Here is a 27,225-nt window from a genome sequence, read left to right as displayed (position 1 = left end):
CCACCAACAGATTTTTCTGGTGACACCAAACCGATTTTTCTGGTGACACATCATGTGCCGGGCTCCCTGAACGCCATAACAGTTGAAGAAGTGGCCAACACCTTGTGGGTCATGAATGCAAGTTTCATACAGAGTTAGCGAAGAGTCTTTTCTGTGAGTGGAGAGGACCCAGGCTCAATCTTTTTGCCACCAGCGTGAATGCACAATGTTTGTGTGTTGGAGTTTCCCAAGGCATCTCACTGGGAGACAGGTTTGTGTTGAGTGGAGGTAAGGACTCCTGTATGCTTTTCTGCTGGTACCTCACCTGCCCCAAGTTCTGAAGTAGATCAAGACTGACTAGGCTCAAGTCATCCTAGTGGCTCCAATTGGGCACAGAGAGAATGATATTCCAAGCTTCTGGGAATGAGCATCTGTCCTCCAATCGTGTTGACCCTTCAGGAGAATCTCCTGTCACAGCAGCAGAGCATGTTCCTGCACCCAGGCCTGCGCATCCTCCACCTCCATTCTTGGAGATTGAGTAGTGACAGTTAAGTGCTTTAGACCTTCCTCCTGAAGCTGTTGATGTCATCTTGGCAGCCAGGCGTCCCTAATCAAAATCTATATATATCCCTGCGATTGGGATAGGCTTGTGGCCTGATATGTCTCTAAGTAGATCGATCCACTTCATGACAAGCTGTATGAAGTTTTGTTGTTTGCATTGTCCTTATCCCTTCATGGTCTTCTTTGTGAACTGGTAAGTGGTACTTGTTGGCCCTGCCGGACTTTTTTCAGTTGCCATACCAGCCATCTTTATTTAATTCTCTTGTTATGCGGTTCCTCAAATAGTTACAACATATGTTTCCCCCTTCTCCACTTGTTATGCCTAATGGAACTTAATAATGGTCCTCACATTCCTCAGACTGGTCCTCTGGACTCCATTCTTTTTCCTTCTGAAAGATGTTGGTCAGAATATCCCCCTTTCACCATTATTTACTCTGGCTCACCCCTTTAAGGAGGAGAAAAGGCATCACTGGTTGTTTCCGAAAGTAGGCTTGAGGTTCTATATCAATCGTACCAAAGACCACTGAGCGGACAAACCGCTATTTATTAACATTCACTGGAGCGAAGAAAGGCTAGGCGTTGCAGAAAATTAACATCTTGTATAGGATCGTACTGTGCTCTAAGATCTGCTATGCACTAGCCAAAAAGCAGCCCCCTGAGGGCTTGCAGATTAATTATACCAAACTCAAGGGTGCTATCACTGCGTTGGCCCATGGGGTGCTTATTGTGTTCATCTGTCACACTGCTACATGGATGCCCCTCTATACGTTTGTTAGCCACTATTATCTGGACAGTCAGATCTGCCCTGAACTGCAGTTTGCCCACTCTGTCCTTCAGGACATTTTGGTTTGAGCAAGTTCATGGACCGTCTACCTAGGGGGTATAGATTGGGTTTCTGTTCAGAAGGCGAGGAATTGGCTGTTTAAAGGTTCTAACAGAAGAAGAATTTACTAACTTCCGTAACCTTTTTTTTCTGGTTGAGACTCTAACCACAAATTCCATCATCAACCATCCCACTTCCTTGTTCCATTAACTTTTCTCTGCACATAAAAAGGTCACAATTTTGGGATCTACATACTGGCCACATGTAATTGGATTGGCTTTGAGTCTGTGCAAGTGGCATGAAGTTAACTGATGTAAGCGCCCATGTGTGGTATGGTCTGCATAGGTCTGTGAATGTCACATCCGGCGTAAAAAGACATTTACGCAGACCTATCTGTGCCACCTGCCAGCGTGCAGGAGTAGTGTTGTAAATTTTCCGTACACAGTCTGAATCCTGGGGAAGTATTCAAAGGGTGAGGAATCTGAAATTCGATAGAGCATTATCAAAGGTAAGTAACTTATTTGGGGCAGCTATCCAGCGCTTGTGGGGAGGTGCTGGCTCCGACTTGACACCGGAAACGGGGTTGTGGTACCTGGAGCCATATAGTGCCACATGGAGCCCTGCGTTCTTGGTTTTTCCATGAATTTTGACGTGGAGCTCTTGTCAACTCTGAGGTGAGGCGATTTTGTTCTTCAAATAGTTTTTATGCAATGCTAAGGGCATGTCCACACCAATGAATTCAAGGGTTGACCCGTGTCACAGGTGTGATGGGCAAATGCCCATCCCTGACCCTCACTGAGTGTTTGTGGTGTCTCCGTTCGAGGCACTATTCATTGTAGTGTCACTTCTTCCTCCACATGAACCCTAAGGCCATCAAAGAGTGTGAGGCCAAGCTTTCAATGGCCTGCGCTAAGGTTGACTGTGGAGGACGTAGACAGTCAGGCTGAAGACCCATAACAAGATAGGTCACTTTCTCAATCCTCCGCTTCTAAATCTTCAAGGGAAATAAGAGATACAATAAAAAGAAACAGCATAATTCCGATTTGCCTATAAGATATGAAAGTTGCAGGTAACTCACCCCCTCTGACTTCGCCTCCCTGCACCCTTCTCTCTGGAGCCAGAATTAGTGGTGTTGTCTCCTTAGACTTTGCCAGCCAAACCAGACTTGGCACTGCCTCCTCTAATACTGGGATTGATGCTGTTGTATCTAGAGTTTTGATAAATATGTCTAACCACCTTGTGAATACACTCCGGACACCAGGCTAGATCCAGAGAATTTATTTGGCGATTCCCTTGAGCACTGGTAGGTGACCTTGTGCAGCTGTAAGTTGACTCATTCTTGCCCCAGAAAGGACGCTGGAGCACAAATAGTCACCACCTCTGCACGCTAATGTCAGTTCCTTTCGTTGTTAGCCTTCAGTCACGGACCCGGAGCTAATTCCCTATTTTTTTCTGTCACTGACTGGAATAATTCTCATATTTCAGAGTGCAAGGGTTATGCCTCCACCAAAACTACATGACTTGAACTCTGCAAGAACTGTCACAAACAAATGTCTGTGACAGACCCTTAACAAGTTTTTCTGTGCTGTTTGGGTCATCGCATGCATCAGGATGAACCTAAAGGCCATACAGACCGCAAAGCTGTTGGATGGGGCACAAGCACTGGTTACAATAAATGTCCTGTCCTTGAGGCCATTCTCAAGAATGGTCTTCCTATTTCAAGTCATCTGATAGAGATTTCTAGCTGCAGACTCCTTACCTTAGAATTATCCCCAGGTGACTGAATGGATCTGGAAATTTTTTGTTAGCAGTACCTTTGAGTGCTGGTAGGTGCCGTCGTTGGCGCTGCCGGCGTTGTCTGCACCAAAAGTGATGGGCGCAGTGCCAAAATAGGTGCCATTCCAGTGCACGGACGTCAGTTGTTTTCTTTCAATGCCAGTCAGTGCAGATCTGGAGAGAGCTGCCCCAGTCAATTTATGACTGACCTCGACATTTTATCGAAGTCTTATTGAGGTTTTTTTTCTTAATGTGGAAGGATGTCCACTAGGATGGCCTGCTTCAAGCCCTGCAATTGCCAGATTTTGGTGACAAACCCACATCTTATTTGCCTCTGGTGCCTTGAGCGTGACCATGACCTGTGTGGACTGCAGCACTATTCACCCCAAGGCCTTGAGAAGGTGCTCAGTCAAGCTTGTTGCCATTCAACATGCCACGGTCTGCATCCCGGTTGAGGTGATGGTCCAGGGATCGATCACAGAGCCCTAGTTCTCTACGCACTCCAACGTATCGGGTAAGTCTCACAAACGCAAGAAGAGTAAGAAGTCCAAGAGCTCTTTGACTTTGCCTTGTCAGTCAAGGTCATCTGAGGAGGGAACGTCATCATTTGAGGCCTGGCTCCATGGTTGAGCCTGCGCCTGGGCAGGCTCCATGCCTCTTTGAGTTTACAGGAACTGGAGCGACGCCTGCCCAATTCAGTAAGTTTTATGAGGCCATGCACCTCATTTTTGGGTGGCCCATTCCTGTTGTGTGCCTTCGGGCCCCAGGGGTTTGGGAGAGGACCCAGTGCTTCTCCGTCAGCAGCCCCTCCCCAGTCGGCGCCCTTTGGTTCTCCAAATGCTTATGCTCACTCAAGTCTTTTCTGCCCTGTGCATGGGAAACTGGATGGTAGCATTTGACTTGCAGGATGCATACAGTGAGAAGTTGGCCTGGCATATGCTGTCCACTATTCTAGTGGGCACCTTGCACCAGTCCTCTAGTCTCTTTAGTGGTTTTCAAATGATCAATCACTTGAGATTAACTGGTAAAACAATGGCAAGCTGGAATCCCACCGCTGCCACCAATGTGAGAAGTTGGCCTGCCATATGCTGTCCACTATTCTAGCGGGCACTTTGCACCAGTCCAAACGACCCTTATTGATGGTAGGTTTAAAGACAATATATATAGAAAGCTATCCTAGTGGTAGCTGTGGAGAGCAGCCTTCAGGCTAAGTCTTGAAGGAATGTAAAGCAGTTTGTTTTACCAGTCTATAATCTCATGAATGACAAAAGGAAAGGAGAACCACACCAGATAATTTGATTGTCACATTTGTTGATCAATTGCAAGCCTATTTTGTAAATACCAGTCTGTTTGTGTTTTTATGCATCTGTATAAGAGTCAGTCTGTCTATTATGTTTATTAGAAATGCAGGTATAAACGCCTGTGAACACTATTTGAGCAGAAGGGACATTTGTTTTCGGGATCATAACAACATGCTAATTGAAATGATTAAGATCTGCCTTACCACTAACTTTTTCCGTTTTCAGGGCCATGTGTATCAACAGTTGCGTGGTGTGGCGATGGGCTCGTGCTTCTCCCCCAGTTACTCATGTTTGCATGTGGGCTGGTGGGAGGAGCGCAAGCTCAGGACCACGCACCAACGTTGGTTACCTAACATTGTCAATTATTGGCGTTTCATTGACGATGTCTGTATAATATGGAGAGGGACAGTTGATGAGGCTAACGCATTTGTGATGGATCTGAATGTTAATGAACTAAATCTTAAATTCACATCCACTGTAACAACAGATGTAGCAGAATTTCTTGATGTTCAAATCTTCATAAAAAACAACAAAATTGAAACCCGTCTCCACCGCAAATCTACAGCGGGCAATGCAATTTTGCATGCTCGGAGTGCTCATCCAGCTCATACCATCAGCAGTATCCCCTATAGGGAGTGTGTACGCATCTGCAGAATTTGCAGTGACAAAGACTCATTAGATCTTTGTCTCAAAGAGTCCAAACAGCGCTTCCTAAATAGAGGCTATTCCAATTGCACTCTGGAACAGGCCCTCCAGAAAGCATGCTCAATAGATTGCAAAACACTCATTGCACCCAAGGTTTCTAACATGCCAATCTCTGAATGCACTGTGAGACTTATAACTACCTTTAGTGCACAGGAGCGCAAGATCAGACGCATCATATGTACAGAATGGCCAATAATACTGACAGATGTTATCCTTGGACCATTGTTGTCTAGCACACCAACTATAACATTTAGAAGAGCACCTTCCATGCGTGATGCACTGGATAGGCTGGCGCCTGAAAACCCACCCAAAAAAACTTTGGTTAACAAAACAGGGTTCTTCAAATGCACCTCTTGCCGCGCTTGTACCTTCGCCAAAAACAGCACCCACTATGTCACAGCATTTAGTGTGACGCCGATACCTATTCGTGAATATCTAACCTGCAGGTCTGAATTTGTTGTATACAAACTGAGATGCACTTGCAATCTCGAATATATTGGGAGCACCAAGCTCCCTGTACATCAACGCATTCTCCAGCATATTCTCGCAATCATTAACAGTGATAACAACTATCCTGTAGCTAGGCATTTTCGGGCGGTGCACGATAAAAAACGTAAAGATTTCGAGTACACTGTTTTGTGTTCGGTACCTGAGCCCGGCCGGGGTGGGGACCGTATGAAGCTACTCAGGCAGAAAGAATCACATTTCATACTGTCTTTAGATACTAAGGCTCCCAATGGCCTTAAAGTGATGGAAGATCTAAGTAATTTTCTATAAACTTGTTTTTCAAATTTTACTTATTCCTTAATTATCCTGAGGGCATTTGGCCTGCTGATATACTCTTTATTTTTCACATCTTATCCTCCTGCTTGGGTACAATCTTTCACATTTAGTCGCCGGCTGGTGACTATTGTAATTTTTGATTAATGTAGAAAGATTATTACAATACATTGATTTGTCTTGCCATCGTGTTTTGCTGTGCACTTTCTTTAAATTTCCATAAATATTTTTTGTTTTGGGTCACAGCCTGAACAATCTTTGGCCTTCTTTACGTATGATTTATCACTGCACTTTTTTTCAGGTCACTGTTCGTTTAGACAGCACATTTCTTTATTTAACGCAATCATATACTAACTTTGAAATCATTGATCCTTTTGGGGACTCTTCAAACTTATCCGGTGTTTTTTTCAGTGTTAGTCTATTAATTACGCAATGCACATTTCATGAATTTGATTTCAACATATATTTGGCATTTTGTCTTTTGACATGTGTTTTCCATCTATATACCGTCTACTGATTATCTAGGCACATTATCTAGGCACTATGTCGCAACATTCGGAACATGTTTTTCAATCAATTTTCATGAAAACTCTTGAATCTTTCTATTATCTGGCACTATGTCGTTATTCTCTGAAAGTTTCTTTTTTTAACATGATAATCATTCTAAATGTATTTGAAGAACTATGTCTTAATTTGATTGTCACATTTGTTGATCTATTGCAAGCCTATTTTGTAAATACCAGTCTGTTTGCGTTTTTATGCATCTGTATAAGAGTCAGTCTGTCTATTAAGTTTATTAGAAATGCAGAGAGGGCGTGCACTTTTTTGAATTGTCCCACTTTTATTTTTACTATAAATTGTCCCTGAGTTTCAGAGCGCGTTATGTGAACAAGCTCCCGAGTGGAGTGAAACGCGTCGTCTTTTTAATGAATAAAAACGTCATCCTGCAACTCACTTGAGGAGTGATTCTTTTCTTTGTCTATTGCTCGCTACTTTGGAAGATACATTTGGAGGTCCATACCTGTTTGGTTCCGCCGATTGACGGAAAAGGAGTGTTTCTTCATATGTATATATAATATATTATATGTATTTATTCTAAACACATCCCTCTAGTCTCTTTATGAGGCTAGAGGCAAACGTACATTCAGTAAACTTAATTAGCACATAGTAAATTAGCACAATATACGTTGAGCCCTATGGGCGTACCAAACCATATATTAAGAAAGTGGTTTAAGAACCGCTACTGACATAGATACAAGACCTAGAGCCTTTAGAACTGCTGAGGTCACCAGGAACCATCCAAGGTAGTGACACAGGGACCCATGGGGACCCACGGGGGACGCGTGCAGTGTCTAAACACAGCCGCGAATACCATTAACTTCTATGGGGAAAGTTGTTTAAAGATTAAGGACACTTAGAAGAGGACTTGAAGCAAACCCCTTTAGAACTAGGCACTTCTAGAGTCAACACCCACAGGTGCACCGAAGTACTCGAGTTACCTCACCCAGGGAAGCCGGGTGCATAGGTATCTTTTCGGATCAGGTTTCGTCGTCGATTTCGATGGCGAGCTGCTGCTAAGTGCTGCTGGCGAAGTGGAAAGTGTCCGGGTGGATCGGAGATGTGAAGAACCTGAAAGCAGAGGGGACAGAGTCTGGGTCACTTGCCAGTGACCAGGAAGGCGATAAGCGGATGCCCACCGATGTCTGGTGATTTCAGGTGAAGAAGGTGGAGCTTTACTTTTCAGCTTCAAGGACCAGGAGGCGGCGTGGACGACGACCAGGCGCTGGATTCAAGCACTCCCACGAAGGATGTAGAGTGCTGCGGTGTCAGTTTCCGGATTGGACCCAACAAGCCTTGGCAACAGCATCCCACACAGAAACCAGAGATTGGCTTCGGTACAGACCAGCAAATTCTGAGGTACTTACCACTTGGTGAGGAGTTAGGGCACATGTGGAGCAACCAGTGAAGCCCAAGGAAAAGAAGAGTTACCTTCGTGGGGACCCACCAATCGACGTACCAGGGACTGCGAAGGGGCCTCGAGCAGAAATGCTAGAAGCGGTCTCACAGAACACTTGTGGAGTGTAGGCCCACAATCTTCGGTGCAGATGTTGCTTGGTGCTTGGACTACAAGTAGCCCAATGCACAACATGTTTGCCACCAAACACGACATGTTTCCATGCAGCCATTCCAAAGTTAGCATTTACTGGGAGGTTATAAGGCACTTAAAAGTATATGGTCTGGCTGCATCACAGAACTGCCTCAGCGAATAGGTTCCGAAAGCTGCAGAGGGGCACAGCTCATGCATGGGCACCCTCTCACACAAAACCAAGCACTCTGCCTTCAGGATTGATAAGGCCTGCCATAGGAGTGACTAATAGGTTTATATGTGTCAGTGATTAAAGATAGAAATAGGTAACCTATATCTTAGTAAGGGGTGCATGCACCACCTTACCCAGGCCCCAGTAGCAGACCTGTGGTGCAATTTTGGAAGGCTCTCGAGGGGTGGCTTCAGCCCCTGGTAGGCCTCTGGGGTACCTATGCTCTTAGTACCTAAGGTACCATATACTAGGGACTCACAAGGGTAACCCAGCAACCAATCTGGAGTGTACCTAAAGTACATGCAATCATTTTAGAGAGGAAGCAGCTAGGCTGGGGTCCTGAGTAGCAGGGCCTCAGCCAGACTAAAGTCGAGAAACAGTGAAACACCAGCAAAAAGTGGAGGTGACCATAGTAAGCAGAACCTACTCTCCTACACATACTTCCACATTCTCGTCTTCCCTGCCCTCAGGCCTTACCTGCGTTTAACAGTGGGCCGCAAGCACTTTCAGTTCTTCATGCTTTTTTTGCCCTTGCCCGTGTCCCTCTGGTGTTCACCACGGTAATTGCAGTGGTTGCAGCTCATCTGCTGAGATCTGGGATGCCAGTGTTCCCCTATCTCGATGACTGGCTGCTGTAGGTGTGCTCGCCCAGGCTGTCACCCCCCCACCTCCAGACTACAGTGGACCTCCTGCCTTCGCTTGGATTCACTATCCTCTCAGGCGCTTCGTTTCATTTGAGCTGTTATGGACACTGTGCAGTTTCGGGCCTATTCTCCCGAACGGTGAGTCCAGGATATTCTAACTATGATACTGCTATTTAAGCCTCTATCCTGGATTTTCGTGCGGCGGACTCTGAGGCTGCTCATTGGATCCTCTTGCCTTTAGGGTGATCAAAGCAAAATGAACAAATGATGGACGGAATGCTGAGCAAATGAAACATTCACAGATCTGGGTTTAATCCTTCCCCACATTGCATCGACCCGTTGCTCAGATACACAGGGCAATCAGTGCTGTGGATGGCGCCTCACCTGCTTCCACTGCCGGCTCCAACTACGGTACGTCAAACACATACCGACCCTCAGATGTGCTATCTGAGAGGCCCAGCTGCTTTTGGAAGAAGATGCAAATATGACACGACTCCTTAATATTTTGCGAGGGATTTTCCTAATCGAAACCCTGACCCTTTGGAATTTTAAAAGTTGATTTCTGCCAGTGAGTTAAATACTTTCCCTGAACTAGCTATGGACTTCCCCACTGGTCTATCAATGCCCGAGGTGGTCTCTCTACGTAAGGTGGTGTTAAAAACTGCATAGATCTTGGATTTCCTATTGCCCACAACAGAGACTAAAACCAATGCCCTCACTGAAGTCCTCCTGCCTAGCACTGCAACATCAGAACCACCTCTCCTTTTCACGCCCTGGTAGACCATCCTATGCCGGTGTGGGAGAATCCCTCTTCCACACCGGCAGTCAACTGGCTCACAGGCTGCCGTTACTGACCAGCTCCTGGTGACTCAGCCTTTCTCTCGACCCATCCATTGCTGGATAGCTTAGTCATTCAAGCCTCCTGTTTAGGCTCGCAATCTGGAGATGTTGTTCCTAAAGCCTCATCCAACAGGCTTGAGGCTTGGGGTAAAATGGCTTTTTCTGCAGGTAGTTTGGCTCTCAAATCACGTAATGCTAACTCTTTTAGCAAGATACAACCACACTGTTTGGGACATGACCCAAGTGCTCCTAGCATATGTCACAGCAGACATGAGTGACCACTTTTTTGAAAATTTCGCAGATGGCCATAATACCTCGTGACATTTTATAAAGCCGGGCCTGGACACAGCAGTTTCGATGGCACTTGCAGTGTGCACTTCAGTTATCTCCCAGGGTCCTGCTTGGCTTAAAAATCCCCAAATTCCCCTCTAATGTCCAAGGCAACTTAATGGACCTTCCTTTTGATGGGGTGCGTATTTGTGGCAATATAGCGGACTCTGCCCTAGTGAGATTCGAAACCAGCAAGGCCAGTGTAGGCTTTCTAGGCCTACAGTTCCTGCCTCTGACCAAGGACTGCTGGTCATCTAGTTTCTTTTGCGGCTTTGGAAGAGGATTTGTCTTTCAATCGCAACAGTACCAGCCAGCACTTCGGCATCAGAGTAATCCCCTCATCAGAGAGTACAGACGACAAAGCAGAGGAAAAGGTTGTGGCTCCATCTTGCGACCTTCTTCCTCTTCCACATTCCCAGGAAAGCAAGTCTACTTTACGTCCCTAACCCCCTTATGGAGGGTGTGGGTGGATGGGTGTATGAATTTCTTCTGGCCTGGAATGCTATTACTTCGGACCAGTGGGTCCTCTAAATCAAAGAAAGTGGTTACTCCCTTCTTTTCCTTCAGACTCTGCTCCTCATCCCTCCCAGTCATTCCTCTCCACTTGCAGGCCATTTGTCCATTCTTCAGAAGGAGGTGTCGGCTCTTCCCAAAAGAGCGATGGATTTAGTGCCAAAGTGGAAAAATTGCTGGGGTTGTTACACATGTTATTCATGGCGGCCTATGTCTGATCCTGGACCTTAGGGATCTGAACCTTTTCCTCAAAAAAGAGAAGTTCATGATGCTGACCCTAGATCAAGTTCTGCTTGGAGTTGGAGCTTGGAGACTGAATGGTGTCACTCTGTCTGTAGTTGCATAATTCCACATCCTTGTCCTGGGGTTGTAACATACGTTCTTGCAATTTGTAGTGGGTTCTATGCACTACCAATTGTCTGTGCTATCCTTTGGCCTAACATTAGCAACTCCAGTCCTCATGACTGGCAGTGGTTGCAGCCCATCTCAGACGGTTGAGCATACCCATTTTCCCATACCTGGAGGACTTCTTCAACAAAGCCTGTTCACTGGAGATGGTGTTGAACCATCTGCAGATAACTGCATTACTTCTGTTGAACCTGGGCTTTTCCATCAACAAGCCCAAATCTCATCTGTGGCCCTCCCAGCAACTCCAGTTCATAGTTGGTACTGGACACCACCCTTCTCAGTGCCTTTCCTCCATCGCAAAGTATCAGAGACATTTAGGAAATGGTTCCATCTTTACAACAAGGCGCAAGAGTCCTAGTGCCGAGATTCCAATGCCTGCTGGCTTTCTGCATTCTCCTAGTCATGCACACCTATTTGCATATGAGGTCTGGCAGTGCTGCCTCCGCAGGTATTGGCTCAAGTACGGGGGAGAACATTCCATCCTGATCTCTCCCAGCACTGCAGCAAAAGTGGCTTCGTGGGGGAAGAAGACGAACTTGACTTGAATGAGGGCTTTCACTTCCCATTCAACCGTGACTACAGTAGTGACGGATTCCTCCACCCTAGGTCAAGGAGCTCATCTCATTTACAAGTATCAATTTACAATCTGCAGGATCTGGAAATCAGGGGCCTCTGGTCTGTAGAAGTATTACAAATAAGGGGCAACCCAGTAACCCTAGGACCTCTGTAGAATAAGCAATAAAGACACATGTGGTCCCTATGAGGAAAGTGTAGCCCTTCACATCCTAAGCAATAGGTGTAAACATTCTTCACTAATAAGTTATAGAATGCAATATACTTATTTATAGCTATTTCACAATGAAAATGTCTTGTTTCAAAAAATAATTCAATTTTCGGACTCAATCTTAGAGCAAGGTGTTCCTAAAAATGTGATGGCACAATGAATGTGATAAAGTGAATAAATAGTGCACAAGTGCTATACATAATGCAAGTATTTACATCTGACTGATAAGGACATTTCAAATGTAAAAGCAACCACTCCCAATGGGAGTGTTGAGATCCTACATCAGTTTAAAAAACAGTCCACTGTAGTAGTTGTCTGTCGAAATTCGACCCCAAATACACAATTATTTAGAGAAGGGTAATCATCAGGACAGAAAATATACAAGGAGGCTCCTGGTAAAGACCTGGAAAGAATCATGTGTCAGTTAAAATGATAGTTTATTGGTATACTGTTACACTACTGAAGTATGGAGTGTGATCCTTTGACATATCATTTTTATTTTGTTGGTTTCATATATATTGCAACAAACATTGCTTTAAGGCGCAAACACGCACCCAACAGTAAACTTTAAACTGTGGAGGCATACACACACCCACACCCACCCATTTATATAGAGGATGCATTAGCACGACATTTCCATGGAGAGGAGAAATCATATAGATGATTACAGCAAATCCCGTCGTACAAAAAATTATTATTTCGCGTCAAGGGAGCTGCATCTCCTGTTGAGAGGTAAATAGCATAGCATCTCAGCCATCCTACCACCAAACACCTTGTGAAACTTATGTGGGCACCCCCTGATCCTGTACATGACCCTCTTGGCTGCAGTATAGAGATCCATCCCTGATATCAGGGCTGCCGTGCCACATCGTGCTTGGCCACCACCAGTCCCAAATGACAAAAAAGAAGTTGCACCTTGGGAATATCGATTTCCTCGGTACTGCCAACAGGATATATTTGACGTCACGGGGAATGGTTGCGCCCACTACTCGACCCAACTCTATCACCGCCCTTGACCAGTAGTTCTGAATATCCGGGCAGCTCCAGAGCATGTGAATGCATGAGTGTAGGAGGTGGGTTCAGTATATAGTGTCCACCTATGGGGAAGCACTGTGTTCAGGCAACCCTTAGTGATAGTGTTTAGATTCCTGAAAATCAAAGCTCTTGAGGGGTAGTTGTGGAGGGTTGTAAAGCAGTTGCATGTACCCCTATAGTCAGCAAGTTTTTCACAAGAGAAAGAACCACACCAGGTGAGTAGAAAAATACTTTATACTTCATACTAGACACTAACTTAGTATATCTCCTCCCTGGAGATATCAGTTGCACACAAACAATACTTAGAAAAGAGGTAAGTAGCATAGAGAAACACATAGCACCCCACCGGAGTACAAAACCATATACTAAAATTGTGGAATGCAAAATGGTTTTCAAAACTGGACTATTACCCAAAATTGGAGGATCCTAGGGGAAACAAGGAACCACTTATGGGGAGTAGGCAGGGACCCCAAGGCGCCCTGTTGCGGAGTGGTTACACTGGGTCAGACATCCATAGGACAACACAGGGTAAGTTGCGGTTGGAAAATTTGAGTTCTAGGACCCTTCCCAAAGGACCCCAAAGGAACCACTTGGATCAAGGATGGTTGGGGAGTCACTCTACCTGTGGATTCCCAGAAGATATGGACACCTGACCAGGGAGCCCGGGTGCATAGGATTAAAGTGTTGTCTTAAACCTCCGTAGACACCAACAGAGGTTCTTGGAAGCTCAGCAACTACATCGTCTCTTGGGCCAGGCCAAAGAATCCAGACGAGAAGAACCTGAAAGCAGAGGGGACAGAGTCCAAACCACCCGGAGGTGACCAGGAGGCCCAGCAGCACAATACCAGCCCTGGTTGAAGGTTCTTGTTGCAGCACAGTGAAGAGAAGACAGCAGCTGTGGAGACCAGGTGACATTGCAGAATGCCCGGATCCTTTCACGAGCTGTCCCACGCCGGTCGACAAGTGTAGGAATGTCAGTGGCCGGCAGGACCACCAATAAGCTTTGGCAAATGCAAACAACGGTTTGCGGTAACATGTTTGGTTTCAGACCTACAAGGTCTGTTGGACTTACCTAGCAAGGGTAAGTCAGTGCTGGCCCTCGGCACGCAGGGGATGCAGCCTGAATCAATTAAGCCCCCTCGAGGACCCTCTGGCAGAGGGCGCAGGACGTCGCAAGGAACCCCCAGTGGTACACAGGACATGATGGCCCATGATGCAGAGGATGCAGGTAGGACGATTTACTTGGAGCTGTGCAGTGCTGAAGGCAGTGTCTGCTTGGAGCTTGAAGATCTTCGGTGAAGAGAGCCAACAAGCCTTGCTGAGGACAAGCAGACCCGGTGCACAGGGATGCAGTCTACGTTGGCTGGAGAGGAATTATAGACTCCCAACTTGGAGGGAAGACAGGTGAGGCCTCTGGACAACCAAGGAACCACCAACAGCATTGCAGAGCTAGGCAATGTCCGTGGGACAACAGGATCAGCAAACCGGTTGTCGATGTCAAGGTGCCTGCGGATGCAGGAAAGTGACTCCTTCACTCCAAGGAAGATTCCTTCAGGCTGGGATGCTGGCTGAGACCATGGTGACTCGGAGGATGCACGGCCATGGATTTGCAGATCTTTGGAAAAGCAAAGGTATGATGATGCAGCAGGAGTCTTCCTACCGGCAGCAGTTTTGTCATGGGTTCTGGCTTAAAGAACAGCAGAGTTCCAGTGCCCACCAGTGGAAGAGTCTTTGAACAATCTTCACCGACAGGTAGTCAGTTCCCGAAGTTGTTGTCAGGATGAATCTAAGGGGAGCCCTTAAGTATCCCTAAAAAAGAGGAAGGGCATCTTCTCTAGTGACCCACCGATCAGAGGGCATCAGGGACGCTGCTCAGATGTCCTAGCCAGTCAGATGCTCTTAGGGGCAACGATTCAGCTTGGCAGAATCAAGTGGCCACCTGGAGGAGCTCTGGGGCACCTCCCTGGGGAGGACCTGGACAGGAGAGTGGTCACACCCCTGTCCTTGGTGTAGTTTCACACCAAGGGCTCCTGAACTGGGCAAAACTTGTTTATGCATGGAGGATACTAATTGTGCCCTTCTATGCAGTCTGGTGGCACTCGGAAGCACCCCACCCTACCCCACCCTACCTGATTCTAAGGGAGAGGGGGTCACACCTCCCCTTCACAGGAAATCCTTTGTTCAACTTCTTCTGCCTGAGTGAAGCTCATCAGCGGGGGGCAGAACATTATCTAGGATCGGCAGCAGCTTGGGCAGCCAGACCCTGTAAGACGATGCAGGTAGGTATGGTGGGTCCTCTAAAGAACCCCCCCCATTACATGGTATCATGCAGCTAACACTGGGATATGTGTAGTTGCATGATTCCAACATGTTTGATAAGAAACATGACCAGGTTCGGGACATCCATTATGTAGGTCATCTCGACTAGCCAGTGTCCACTACATACCTTATAATTGCTGTCCCGCACTTACAAAGCTCAGAGACTGGAGTCCGTGGTTTGTAGGGGTATCTCTGCTCTTGCAGGCGTACCCACACACTTAGAACCGTGCACCCTGCCCTTGGACTGAAGGGCCTACCTTAGGGGTGACTTATCGGTTTTAAGTGCAGTGACCGGAATATAAGGGAAACAATATCTGAAGTGAAGGGTGCACGCATCCTGTCACACCGACTGCGATGGTAGATTTCCAGGCACAGTTTGCATGGGCTCCAATGGGTGGCACAATACATGCAGCAGCCCATAGAGGACCCTTGGTGTACCAATGTCCTGCATACCTCAGTACCATATACAAGGTTCTTATAATGGTAACCCAGTATGTCAATTGTGGTGTGTACAAAGTACTTACCAGTAAATGTATAGGAGAGAGCACAGTCACTGGTGTCCTGGTTAACAGGATCTCAGTGAACTACAGTCAAAACACACTGACACCAGGCAAAAAGTGGGGGTATCTGTCCCAGAAAGATCCTTCTCTCCTACAATGAGCCCCTCGCTCCCCTGCATCGAAGACCGAGTGGGGAGGGTGCCGTTCCCCTACAGTGTAAGTGGTACCTGTCATAGTTCACCCAATGGAGAATTTTGAGCTGTATCAAGCACAGTTGGGATTTTATTGCCACCTCTGTTGGGTGCCTCAGGGCCACCCCCTAATCCAAGTCTTTCAGGTCACCCACCTCTGGGCACCACCGTTCCTTTAATTGGGTTAGTGTATCTGGCATGTTATTGTTACATGTTTAATATGTGATAGAGATAACATTGAAACACAGCTTTTCTAGTAGGAGCCTTCCCTCTGGGGAGAATTCAGGCAGGTCCCGAGCCTCTAAGCCCTCCGCATGCCACACGTGTCACAGCTGGGCATATTTTATGAATTGATTACTATGCATGGAATAGTTGTGCGGACAGATGCAGACGGTACCAACCCGCCAATACAGAAGCTCCCCAGTAAGTTCCAGGCTCCAAACCTCTAAGTATCCCAGTTTCCTTCAACCATATACCCTCCCAAAGCGCCATCTCTCTTGTCATTCGAGCTGCCCAGCCTAGGCGGCCTGTGGCACTCCCAGGCCTCCAACGCCACCTGGGTTGCCGGCAGCAAATGCCTAGCTCCCTTCCCCCTGTACAGGAAGTGTAGATGGGAATGATAAGGAAATTGAGTGCATTCCATCCTGTAGGTAGAGTAGTACTGTGGGGTGAACCATCAGTCGTTTTCTGCCACCAGGTGTGCCAACCAGTAGTAGGCCCTGACATCCTTGAGGGCGATCCTCCCTGTTTTAGGGGTTACATTGAAGCATAGAGAGGGCTATCCTCAGGTGCCCACCACACCATAGCAGGGAGCGCAAATTAGCCCTCCAGCTTAACAAATGTAGCCTCGGAGAGTGGTAGTAGGCTTGTTTCAGACTGAAACGGATCTTACCTTGCAGACGCCTGACGCCCTGGGTCTCTTGTTTTGCCGCTTTTCCTTGCCGGGAATCCTGTTTACCGCCACTCTGCCCATTTGCCGTTCCCCCCCGCCGCAGGTGCCGCAGGTCACCAGCCGCAGAGTGGGGGGAACCGAGCACTGAACACTACATCACCCAGGAGCCCTCATCTTGGCCACGCCCCTAAACGCGCCCGGAGGCGCTTGAAAAAGGCGTCCCATCTCCCGCCTCGCCCGGGCAGAGGGCGGGCCGTCTGTGGCCAGAAGAGGCGGGCCGGGCAACCCCCCCGTAAATCCTTGGTCTTTGCATGGAACATAGATCAGGTGATTTTGATCCGGTTTCGTAACAAACGGACTAACTAACCACTCAATATTGGACATTGTTATTATTGACTTTCCCAAGCCTATAAACCCCCTTAGGGTAAACCATGCCCCGTCGTAAAGAAAATGGGGGTTCACTACCGCCTAAACCTAGTGGGGGGAAGCATTACTGGCACACTAGATGGTTTCTTCACCAGGGCAGTAGCTGTCCTGGAACGATAAATAGCAATCACTGAGGAAAGGTTATCATCCAAGTTCCTTAGCACCAAAAGATCATCTTTGGGTAGTATTTTGAGTAGTGTAACCCCCGAGAGGTGAGTCAGCCAACGCTTCATAGACCTAGGGCTACCAGAAAATAGTACTGTTTCTGAAGAGCAAAGCATTATCACACTGGGGAACAGCACACAGGATAGCATAACCTGTAACTATGATAAAAAACAGGGTAATACACTCTCTATAAAGATCAAAGTTTGCCCCACAGTAGAGATAACTTCCATCTGTAGCAAACAACCAGGGAAAAGAAAACGGTGTGGGGGTGGCCCAAGAGCTAAACGGGCAAAAATTCCCAAGCTTGCGGCTAAAAGATTAACCCCCCAGGAACCCATAGCCAAACACAAGCTCCTGTCCAGCATAATAGCACCCCAGCCCGCTTAATATTAGGCACCACCCCTGCCCAAAGCATCATCACTGACCGCTCAGGGAGAAGGTAACCTGATTGGTCAAGTCGAACAGCTGGTAAGGTCGTTTACACTCCCCCTCATAGAGAGACATAGAGTGGTTAGTGCAAATCTAGAAAAGTTACAGCAAACCACCACAGATAACAATAACTTGCTTCAAGAGTTAGTAGGTAGCAAGAGGTCGTTAGGATACGAACTACAACCAAGCACAGGGAATGGTACTAATAATTCAATCACACTTACCACCAGCCAACCCCCCACAGCACCACTTAGCGGAAACCTGGACATGAGGGACAAAAGTCGAGTGGACAGAAAGGGTAGCCCCAAAAACCCTGGAGGCTGCTGTAGTGTACTGGGGGCCCCCAAATTCCTTCTCGAAGAGGGCCCTAAATCAGCCAGACAGCCCAACGGGCACATACAGCCTAGCAGTATGGCCCAAGGTCTGGGTAACCGTTCCATCCTGCACCTGCCCCCTCAGAGTACCCCACTAGTAATGGTATTGGGGAACGTTCCACCATTGCCCTTGGGGGGGAGAGAGGACTTTTTTCAGATCTTAACAAAGTCACCCTCTGGCTAGCAAATAATACAGATAGTGGACAAAATATAGGGCACAACATAATTATGGCACGTCGAGTAGCTTGGCTGGGGCGTACTAGGAAATGTAGAGAAGGTGACTGCATAGTAGTAAATTTTAACAGCATGATACCTGTAGAAAAGATTTTGAAGGAAGCAGAGACACGTACTGCTCCGAGGGGACAAGGCATAGAAATTCTACCCCTGGGGTTCTTTTATAGGCCAGTGAAAGACTGTGTTATTAACAACAGAAACAGGATGCACCCTAACACGCACAAAAAAGGAATAGGTGGGTGGAATACAATACCCGTCAAGTCGTTCAGGGGACAAACGAGGGGGGGATTGGAAACCATCTCACATATGGAGGTCACAAATAGATTCAACATTCTCTCAGGTCTAAACAACTGTGACTGACTGAATGGTCCAGTTGCTAACCCCACTTCTTCCCACGGCCTTGGTCTTCAGCTCGACTGTCCCGTATTACCCAGGGGTAGTACGGCATTAACCGCTGCTACTACAACGGATAATGTTGGCTCAACGGGTCTATCAATAATGGTTGGAGACTGTGAGGATCACAATACCAGAATAACACGGCTTGGCACATTTAGTGCGAGCACTGGGGTGGCCATAGTGGCAATTTAGAACATGACATCCTCTCTTGGAATATATTGGGGTTTGCAAGTAAAGCCTCAGATCCTTTATGGGTGCAAACTGTAAAGCATTACTCTATCATCTGTCTTCAGGAGACATGGGCAACCGATAGTAATATTGCACTTGAGGGCTACAAATCATTCTGTGTTCCGGCAACAAGCGCCAGAAGTGGGTGGGCTTCGGGCGGCTTAATCATCTTTTTTTCTCTGACACCAAGATGCAGCGTTAGGGTTCTTCCCTCAGGCAATAAAAATTTCCAGGCCATCATGTTGGGGAAAGAAGAGAACAGTATGTGTGTGATTAATTTTTACAACGCAAACAGTCAGGGTGAGGGCTGTAGGATCACAGAATTGCACAACTTTATCACCCAATGTCGGGGACCTGCTAGAAGGAACTTGATGCTTGCTGGGGATTTTAATGTCCACCTATGTGGTGACCCCATGCTATTTACCTTAGCGGACATGGGCTGTCCCCTGTCATCAGGACTTCATTTTGAACACACAACCCAGGGTAATGTCCTGAACCATCTAGTAGACGAGCAAGACCTTCTGTTCTTTATGAACATCGTCCCACCGATGACAACACAAAAAGAACCCACCTTCAAAGGAGGAAGTTACGGAACCTTCATTGATTTTATCCTAGTCGACAGAAACCTTATGACACTCCTATTAGGTTTTCAAATAGCCCCCAGTGCTTACAGTGATCACAACCCAGTTTGTGTCTTGTTAGGAGTGAACCTCATGAAAAAAACTAAAAAGGATAACACAATAAGAGATAACGTGCTGCTGATAGAGCGCGCAGGTCACCCGACTCTTATTTTATCAAATATGCACACTTGGGCCCATAACGTATTTATCACTAAATTTCATAAATCAGGTAACCTACACACTACTATCAGTAATTCTTATTTTTCTACTATTTATTTCCGTGTACCTGTCTTACCAAATCCTTGTCACAGGTATTTATGATCACGATAGATCAGGAGCTAGAAGGGGTAGGAAGATAACACTAAACAAAACACCATATACAATTTGCAAAAATGTTTATACCTTATAATAACCACAAACACAAGAAGTTTTCAAAGCTTTATCTAATCATCATTTTCTTCATATGCCATGAGAATGCAATTTACACAAATCAGAACTAAAATCTTGAATATAGTGTAACTATGAATCAAAGTAAGAATCATCTATAACTCGGAAAATAAAGGAAATGGGAAAAAGGAACAGACTAAATTTGTCTAACAGACTTTCACAACGTTACTAACGGGTGGGTAAGAACAAGGAACATTCTAATCAATGCTGATTTTGAATATACTAATCGAGTTAGAAGAAACTATACTTTTCAAGATGTACTTATCTTCTATAGGGAGGGTAAGAGTGGAACATACTAAATATGCAAAAATAATTCAGTGTTTGACTAAAGGTAGGGAGAAGATATGGAACGTGCTAGAATAATACTTTACGTGAGAGTCAATTGTCAGAGAAAATCACATAGGCAAGTTTGCTTTATTTAGAAAATAGGAAGAGAAAAAATTTAGATAGACACCCACATAGATTATATTTACCTAGGACAGAATGAAGACTAACCCTGGCCACGGGTCAGTTGGGAAAAGGCGGGAAAGGACCCTCAAGGACTTAGGATGCCAGTAGGCGAGCAGGTACAGCTCTTGGACAGTCAGGACAGGACAACCCCAGGATTCGGATCAGGACTCGGCTCACCAAAGGATATGACCAACACCTGCAGCTTCGGATGCAACGCCTGCGCTACTCCCTCTCTGCAAGGAATCTGCCAATAACCCTGATTGGGTTCTCGAATCTCCCAGCAAAGTGCTTCGCCAGCACTTAAGGTTTCTCCACCCCAGACTGAGTTTGTGGAAATTACGGACAGAGTGCTCCGCAGCTCTCTGTATCAATCACCTATAGAGTTCGTAGGGTCAGTGACAGGTCAGCTATTCGGACAATTTCTCTAGCTAAACCTAGGCTAGTTATACTGTTTTCGGGTCGGTGTACCACCCACCAATGTTGCAAGTGAAAGGATCCCCAACTTCGGATTGGACAAGAGAGGTGGTTAGGTCATGACACCACCTATAATTTGAACTTTCCCATACTAAATATTCAGTTTTCGACCCCCACCCCTTGCATTCCAATTCCCATGGCATAGAAATTCAGAATACAACAGAGCATACAAAAATTATCGCAACATGTAGCGAATGCAGGTACGAGTTGAAGTCTTCTCCCGGGGCATGGGTCATCTTCCCAGGAGCATCTTAGCTTCGGCAGCCAGCTGGCTGGGTTCCACTGCTGTATGACTTTCTTTTCCCTCATCACGAGATTAGTACCGCACGGGCTTCAAAGATGGAAGGGCGCACCTCTCCCAGGCCCGCAAAGATCGATACATGAAAAGTAAGCAAAAACAATTTAGAAACACAGAAAAAATGAATACACTGTATACCATGTTTGGCTATACTACATCCCTTACTTTATAATAACTATAGCATTAGGAGTTAAGCAGAACGAAACGGCTTAGCAAAGCAGCAGTGCAAGCGAAGAGCATGTGAGAAACAAAGCAGCCATCTTTAGCTGTACTGCGCATGAGCGACATGTTCCCTCCAGAACTGCGAGTGCGTCACATCACATGGGTATGACCGACGCATGCGCAGACTAGAATCCCGCATAGCAGCGAGCATTTTAGATGCAAGCGTAGTTAGGATTAGTAAACACATAGGCAAGCGTCACTGGGACACCCCCGTGTAGTGTAAAAGTGCAAATAAGACAAACGTGTTTGTTTATGACGTTAATGTTATTCGAGGTTCATGAGTACAAGCAAGTCGCGTAACGTGCGAATCCTTGCTCCATCACTGCAACCCATTAACGGCGGGAGACGCATAAAATGGAACAAGGTGATACTGACCGAATTCCATGAAAAATTTTAATTAAAATTCCATGAAAAAATTAAAAAAGGATTGTGTAAAAGACTTTTTAACTTGTCTTAGCTCTAACCCCGAGAACGAAGGAGTCCTTAGAGCCTTTGAGAACATTGCCCGAAATGTAGGAAAGATGTTGGAGGTACGGGGGAGGGTAAAACCACCTCTGGTGGACCCAAGTGGTTCTGCAACAATTGTTCCAAAGCAGCAATAGATCTGAAAGAGGCCCTCAAAATACTTCCCAGAGATAAAGTCTTGATCAGCTCACTCCTACTAATTTATAAAAAGGCGCTGACAAAAAGGAAGACTGAGCTTAAGAATGCGTTATGGGAGGAACTCTTAAATCCCTTGACCCTAACTAATAGCTCTAGATTCTGGTGCACAATCAACCAATCAACTCAAACATCATGGAGGATGAATGGGTGAACCATTTTGTTACCATCTTCGAGGATAAAAACGTACAACCAGCACCCTCACACGAGGGGTTAGGGCAGGACGTGATGGTATTCTCAGTAGGTGAATTAATGGAGGGAATAAGTAACCTTTCCAACAAAAAGGCATCCCTCCTGACCTTTATAAATCAGACCCAACATTTTGGGCCCCAATCCTCACAGCCGTGGGAAACGCCGCAGCAGAAAAGGCTTGTCCAGCTTCATAGGGTCTCTCAAAAATAGTCCCCATATTTGAAAAGGGAGACCGAAATTGCACACTAAATTATAGGCCTATCTCCCTGATAGACTCCATCGTAAAAGTCCTAGGGGGTGTTATCCTGAAGAGGCTGTCCACTTGGGCAGAGGAGAATCAGATCATCTCCGATATACAGTATGGGTTCCGCGCAGGTCATTCTACCATGGCCCAATGCCTCAATCTCTACCTAATCCTGGGTAAATATACCATTGCACGACCAGGAACCGTCTACATGGCCTTCATGGACCTTTTCCTCGGCTTTTGACTGTCTCAACCGGGGAAAGTTGTGGCAGTCCATGGAGGCCATGGGGGTAGAGCAACATCTGGGGAATTTCCTAATGGACCTACATAGTAACACAAAGGCTAACGTCAGATATATTAGGGACCTCAAGGTCACACGAAGCTTTAATACCAGACGGGGGGTCAGGCAAGGGTGTATCCTGGCCCCCTTTCTTTTTAACTTATATATTAATGACCTAGAAGATCATTTGGTTAAGACGGGGGTGGACTACCCGTATGTGGGACGTCGGGGCCTGCCAGTCCTACTGTATGCCGACGACGCTCTCCTCCTAGCCCGCACCCCCAAAGGGCTACAAACACTATTGGACGCCTTTTATGGATTTATGTTAACACGAGATTTACATATAAACAACACTAAATCCAACGTGCTGCAGGTAGGGAAGGCAGCCATAAAACAGCACCCATTCAGGGTAAATGGAATTAGGGTGCCTACATGCACTTCCTTTTCTTACCTGGGGGTACTTTTAGACCAAAAGTTGAACTGGGTTGCACTTATGAACAGGAAAAGGGGAGAAGTAGCCAGGGCCAATGCTGCGCTCTTTGATTTTGCAGCCAGAATGGGCAACAGACCGGTGGCGGCCATGCTAAAGGTCTATCGCTCCAAGAGTCTTGCGATAGCTTCCTATGGAAGCGAACTCTGGGGATACAGCAATCACGAGTGTTTACAAGTCGTTGAAAACACATTTTTAAAATAACTCTTGTGTGTCCCACAGGGAACCCTGAACACATCAGTGCACGAAGAAACTGGCCTGCCTTTCATCAGTGATACTCTGTCATTGACACCTGAGAGACCTGCACTGGCTCCCGGTCAACAAGAGAATCACCTTCCGTCTCCTCACCCACGCACACAAAGCCCTACACAACCAAGGCCCAGGATACCTCAACAGCCGCCTCAACTTCTGCGCTCCCAAACGCCAGCTTCGATCGACCAGCCACGCCCTCGCCGCCGTCCCCCGCATCCGAAGAGCTACCACAGGGGGACGGTCCTTCTCCTACCTCGCCGCCAAGACATGGAACTCCCTCCCCACCCACCTCCGCCTGACCCAGGACCACCTCGCCTTCAGGAAGCAACTCAAGACCTGGCTGTTCGAGCAGTAGCGGACCCCCCTCCCCCAGCGCCTTGAGACCCTCTGGGTGAGTAGCGCACTATATAAATGCGATGATTGATTGATTAATTGATTGCGTCCCCTTATGTTCTGGTTGCAATGTTGGCTCAACAAAGACCTTGGGCTAACACACAGCTTGCTAAAAGAATCCCTGAGCCTAGAACACATGTATAAAATACCTTGGCTGAGATATCTTAGAGATAGTTTTGGCAAAGAGGGCGACCAGACTTATTTCTAAACCCGGCAGGAATATCGAGAAAAGATCTTACATTCATAAAACAGTCATTTATTACTCGCAAGAAAATGGACAGAAAGGAAAGGGATTTGTTGAAGCCCAACGTGCGCCTCCATTTAATGTTAATAACTTCACCCGCCGAGGAGCAATATTTACTCTGGCCATTACCAGCATATGAGCGTTTTCTTTTCATCAGGTTTAGGTTTAACCTGTTTCATCTTTTATTGGCAGTCCCTAGAGGGTGTCACAAGGGGACAGTGTTAGCACCCTGTGGCTGCGACAAACTGTCTCCACAGGATCTGCTCCACTTTATGTTCTTTTGTAAATACTACGAATTCCCCAGGGCTTTTTACCTTAAACCTATTTTAAAAAGAATGAATTTTGTACAAGCTCGCCCTGCGTTATTTTATTTACAAATGCTGAACCCAGAAAGTATACCTCATGTGCTGGTTTTTTAAAATGCACTATGAAGTATAGGAAATGTTTGGATATGTAAGACCACTAAGAGTAAAACCTTGTGTCTTCTGTTCCCCTTTGACTGTGCAATAGTTTAACATCTTATGTTGAGAACAGCCGGACTTTTTAAACAGTATTTTGCCTTGTATATTTTTATCTGATAGCTTGGAATGCTATTTTTAATGTTATATGAACTTTTATGGTTTTGTACTAAAAAAAACGAATAAAGTACTTTTGAATTGAGTGGTAGTAGGCATTCTGCATGACATGCAGTAGATTCTGGGGTGTAATCATTTTAAAAATGGCTGCCCTTTCCAGCAGGTTCAGTGTGTGTCATAGCTCCACATAGAGACTGAATAAGATTTTTATATATTTTATTTTCTCCTTTCAGCTCTTCCACCCCCTGTTCTTCCAGCTTTCTGTCCACTCTTTGCAAGTTTGATCAATATCCTTCAGTCTGATGTCATGCTGTGCATTATGGAAACAGTACTTCAGTGGACAATAGAGACTACTGGAAATGCCTGGTCCGAGTCCATGCTACAAAGGGTATGTGAAGTATTTTTATGAGTTGCTTATTGATTTTGATCACTGACTGCAAATGGTCTTCAAGCCCATACATTATGGAGTCACTGTGAACTTGGTGTAGTGTTGTGCGTTAGTGTCTAGTAAATATCGTCACTGTGCTTACCCACAGTCTAATGGTATTTTCAGCTGGTGCGAACCATATACAGCAAATTTTCTGCATAAGCCTGTGCTTTAGTGATAGCGATGCACCATATGAAAATGAGGTACAGGATAATATTCACTCTCATTAAGCTTCAATAGTTACTAGCATAATTCTGATATTTGCAAAAATGTTATCTCTAGAGGTTTCTTACTTTCAAGTTAAGAGTTTGTGGAGTGCATCACCAGACTCAAAGCATCTATTACTGTATATAATGACTTAAACTCAGCAAGGAGTTATGCACAAGTAATTCTCCCCAGAAAAGACAGATGATCAAAGTAAATATACAATTACTGCTTCAAATAGAAATGATACAGAAAATTAGCCAGTTGTCATTATACATTAGTCAATCCAGTTTAATAAATATGACATATATGTAAATCCCTATGTATTGAATGCCTGTGCTGGGATTGTTGAATGCGGTACAAAAGGGAGTCAAGCTATCCAGGCTGATGAAGGCTGATAGCCAGAAACTGGTCCTTGGATGCTTGATTCCGGTCTAGGAAAGACATGGCTTGGTAGTTCGGGCTGGACTGTTCCCATGAGGCACAGGGTCAAGGCTGATTTGCATATAGCCATTGTCTGACCTACGGTGGTGTGGAGTGCAAAAAAACGATGGATTTAGGCCCAGATCTTTGTACTGGGGTGAATGTACGACATTGTTCTGCATTCTGTCCATCAACTGTGTTTTCTGCAATTTTCACCCCGAGTGGGCTGGGTATGCTCAGACGTGAGTCCCAGGCTGTCCACATCACTGGAGTCAAGCTATCCAGGCTGAAGAAGGCTGATAGCCAGAAACCGGTCCTTGGATGCTTGATTCCGGTCTAGGAAAGACATGGCTTGGTAGTTCGGGCTGGACTGTTTCCATGAGGCACAGGGTCAAGGCTGATTTGCATATAGCCATTGTCTGACCTAGGGTGGCGTGGAGTGCAAAAAAACGATGGATTTAGGCCCAGGTCTTTGTACTGGGGTGAATGTAAGACATTGTTCTGCATTCTGTCCATCAACTGTGTTTTTTGGGATTGTTGAATGGACAGGCAATAACTGAATTTCAAATGAGCATGCTGTTGTAAAATACTTTTAGAGGTTCGACCCTCTGAAAATTGGGAGATGTTCCTGGACAGGATGTCTTGGCTAATTTTGTGATGAGTATTGGGGTTGGTCTTCATATGAACACTATAGGAGCAATTAAAGTCTGGAATAAAAAGAAGCATTTTACTCAGTAATTTAAAGCCATATGAGTACTTTAATCTTCGCGTCTGAAATTGTCCAACTACTACATCCAAGAGAGTGCACCCCCACTCTGTTTATTTTACCAAAAAAGGCAATAGAAACATGAGATGTACTAGTTTATAGACCTAAGATTTAAAGAAGAGATTAATCAATTGTGATTTCCAGATATTTGATAAAAAGGATAAATGTTAGTGAAGTCCAAAGTGCGTAAAATGAGGAAAGTAATTTTTCAATTCTCAGGTCACAGCCGCCAGTCTTGCCAAATGGGGCCATCCTGGAACGGGCTGAGTTCCTTTACTGAGATGGAAGTATTACCGTACTTTAGTCGGAAGACATGTGGAAGCACTTTGTTCAAACAGGTTAAAAAAGGCCGCCATCTTGAATGAGGATATTAACAGCAGACGCTAATGACAGCTTGAACAACACGCTAAAAAGCTCGATGGCCTATAGCTCGACACGCATTTCCACTTTCACTTTTGCAATGCTATCACGGTTCGCATCGTTATGCAAAAGGCTCCCAGTTTTCCATTTTTACTGATTGTACAGAAATCATTGTGTTTCCTATCTGTATTTTTTTTAAAGTGGAAAAATACAGAAAATTGTGTATCTTTGGATTGACTCCCATGCTGTCATT

General features: G+C 45.8%; 1 protein-coding gene across 3 annotated transcripts in view; it reads left to right on the top strand.

Moving 5' to 3' along the window:
- Window positions 1-27,225, top strand: part of UBR2 (ubiquitin protein ligase E3 component n-recognin 2) — a 1,804,160-nt gene that overhangs the window by 805,384 nt on the left and 971,551 nt on the right. For all 3 annotated transcript variants that reach the window (XM_086927821.1, XM_086927820.1, XM_086927822.1), the window contains one exon: window positions 25,026-25,180. In XM_086927821.1, coding sequence (XP_086783947.1) covers window positions 25,026-25,180 — 155 coding nt within the window. The remainder of the gene's footprint in view (window positions 1-25,025; window positions 25,181-27,225) is intronic.

This window comes from Lissotriton vulgaris, chromosome 6, assembly GCF_964263255.1.
Source record: "Lissotriton vulgaris chromosome 6, aLisVul1.2, whole genome shotgun sequence".
Taxonomy (NCBI): Eukaryota; Metazoa; Chordata; class Amphibia; order Caudata; family Salamandridae; genus Lissotriton; species Lissotriton vulgaris.
The sequence above is the reverse complement of the archived record's forward strand: the minus strand, read 5'-3'. Positions and strand labels throughout refer to the sequence as shown.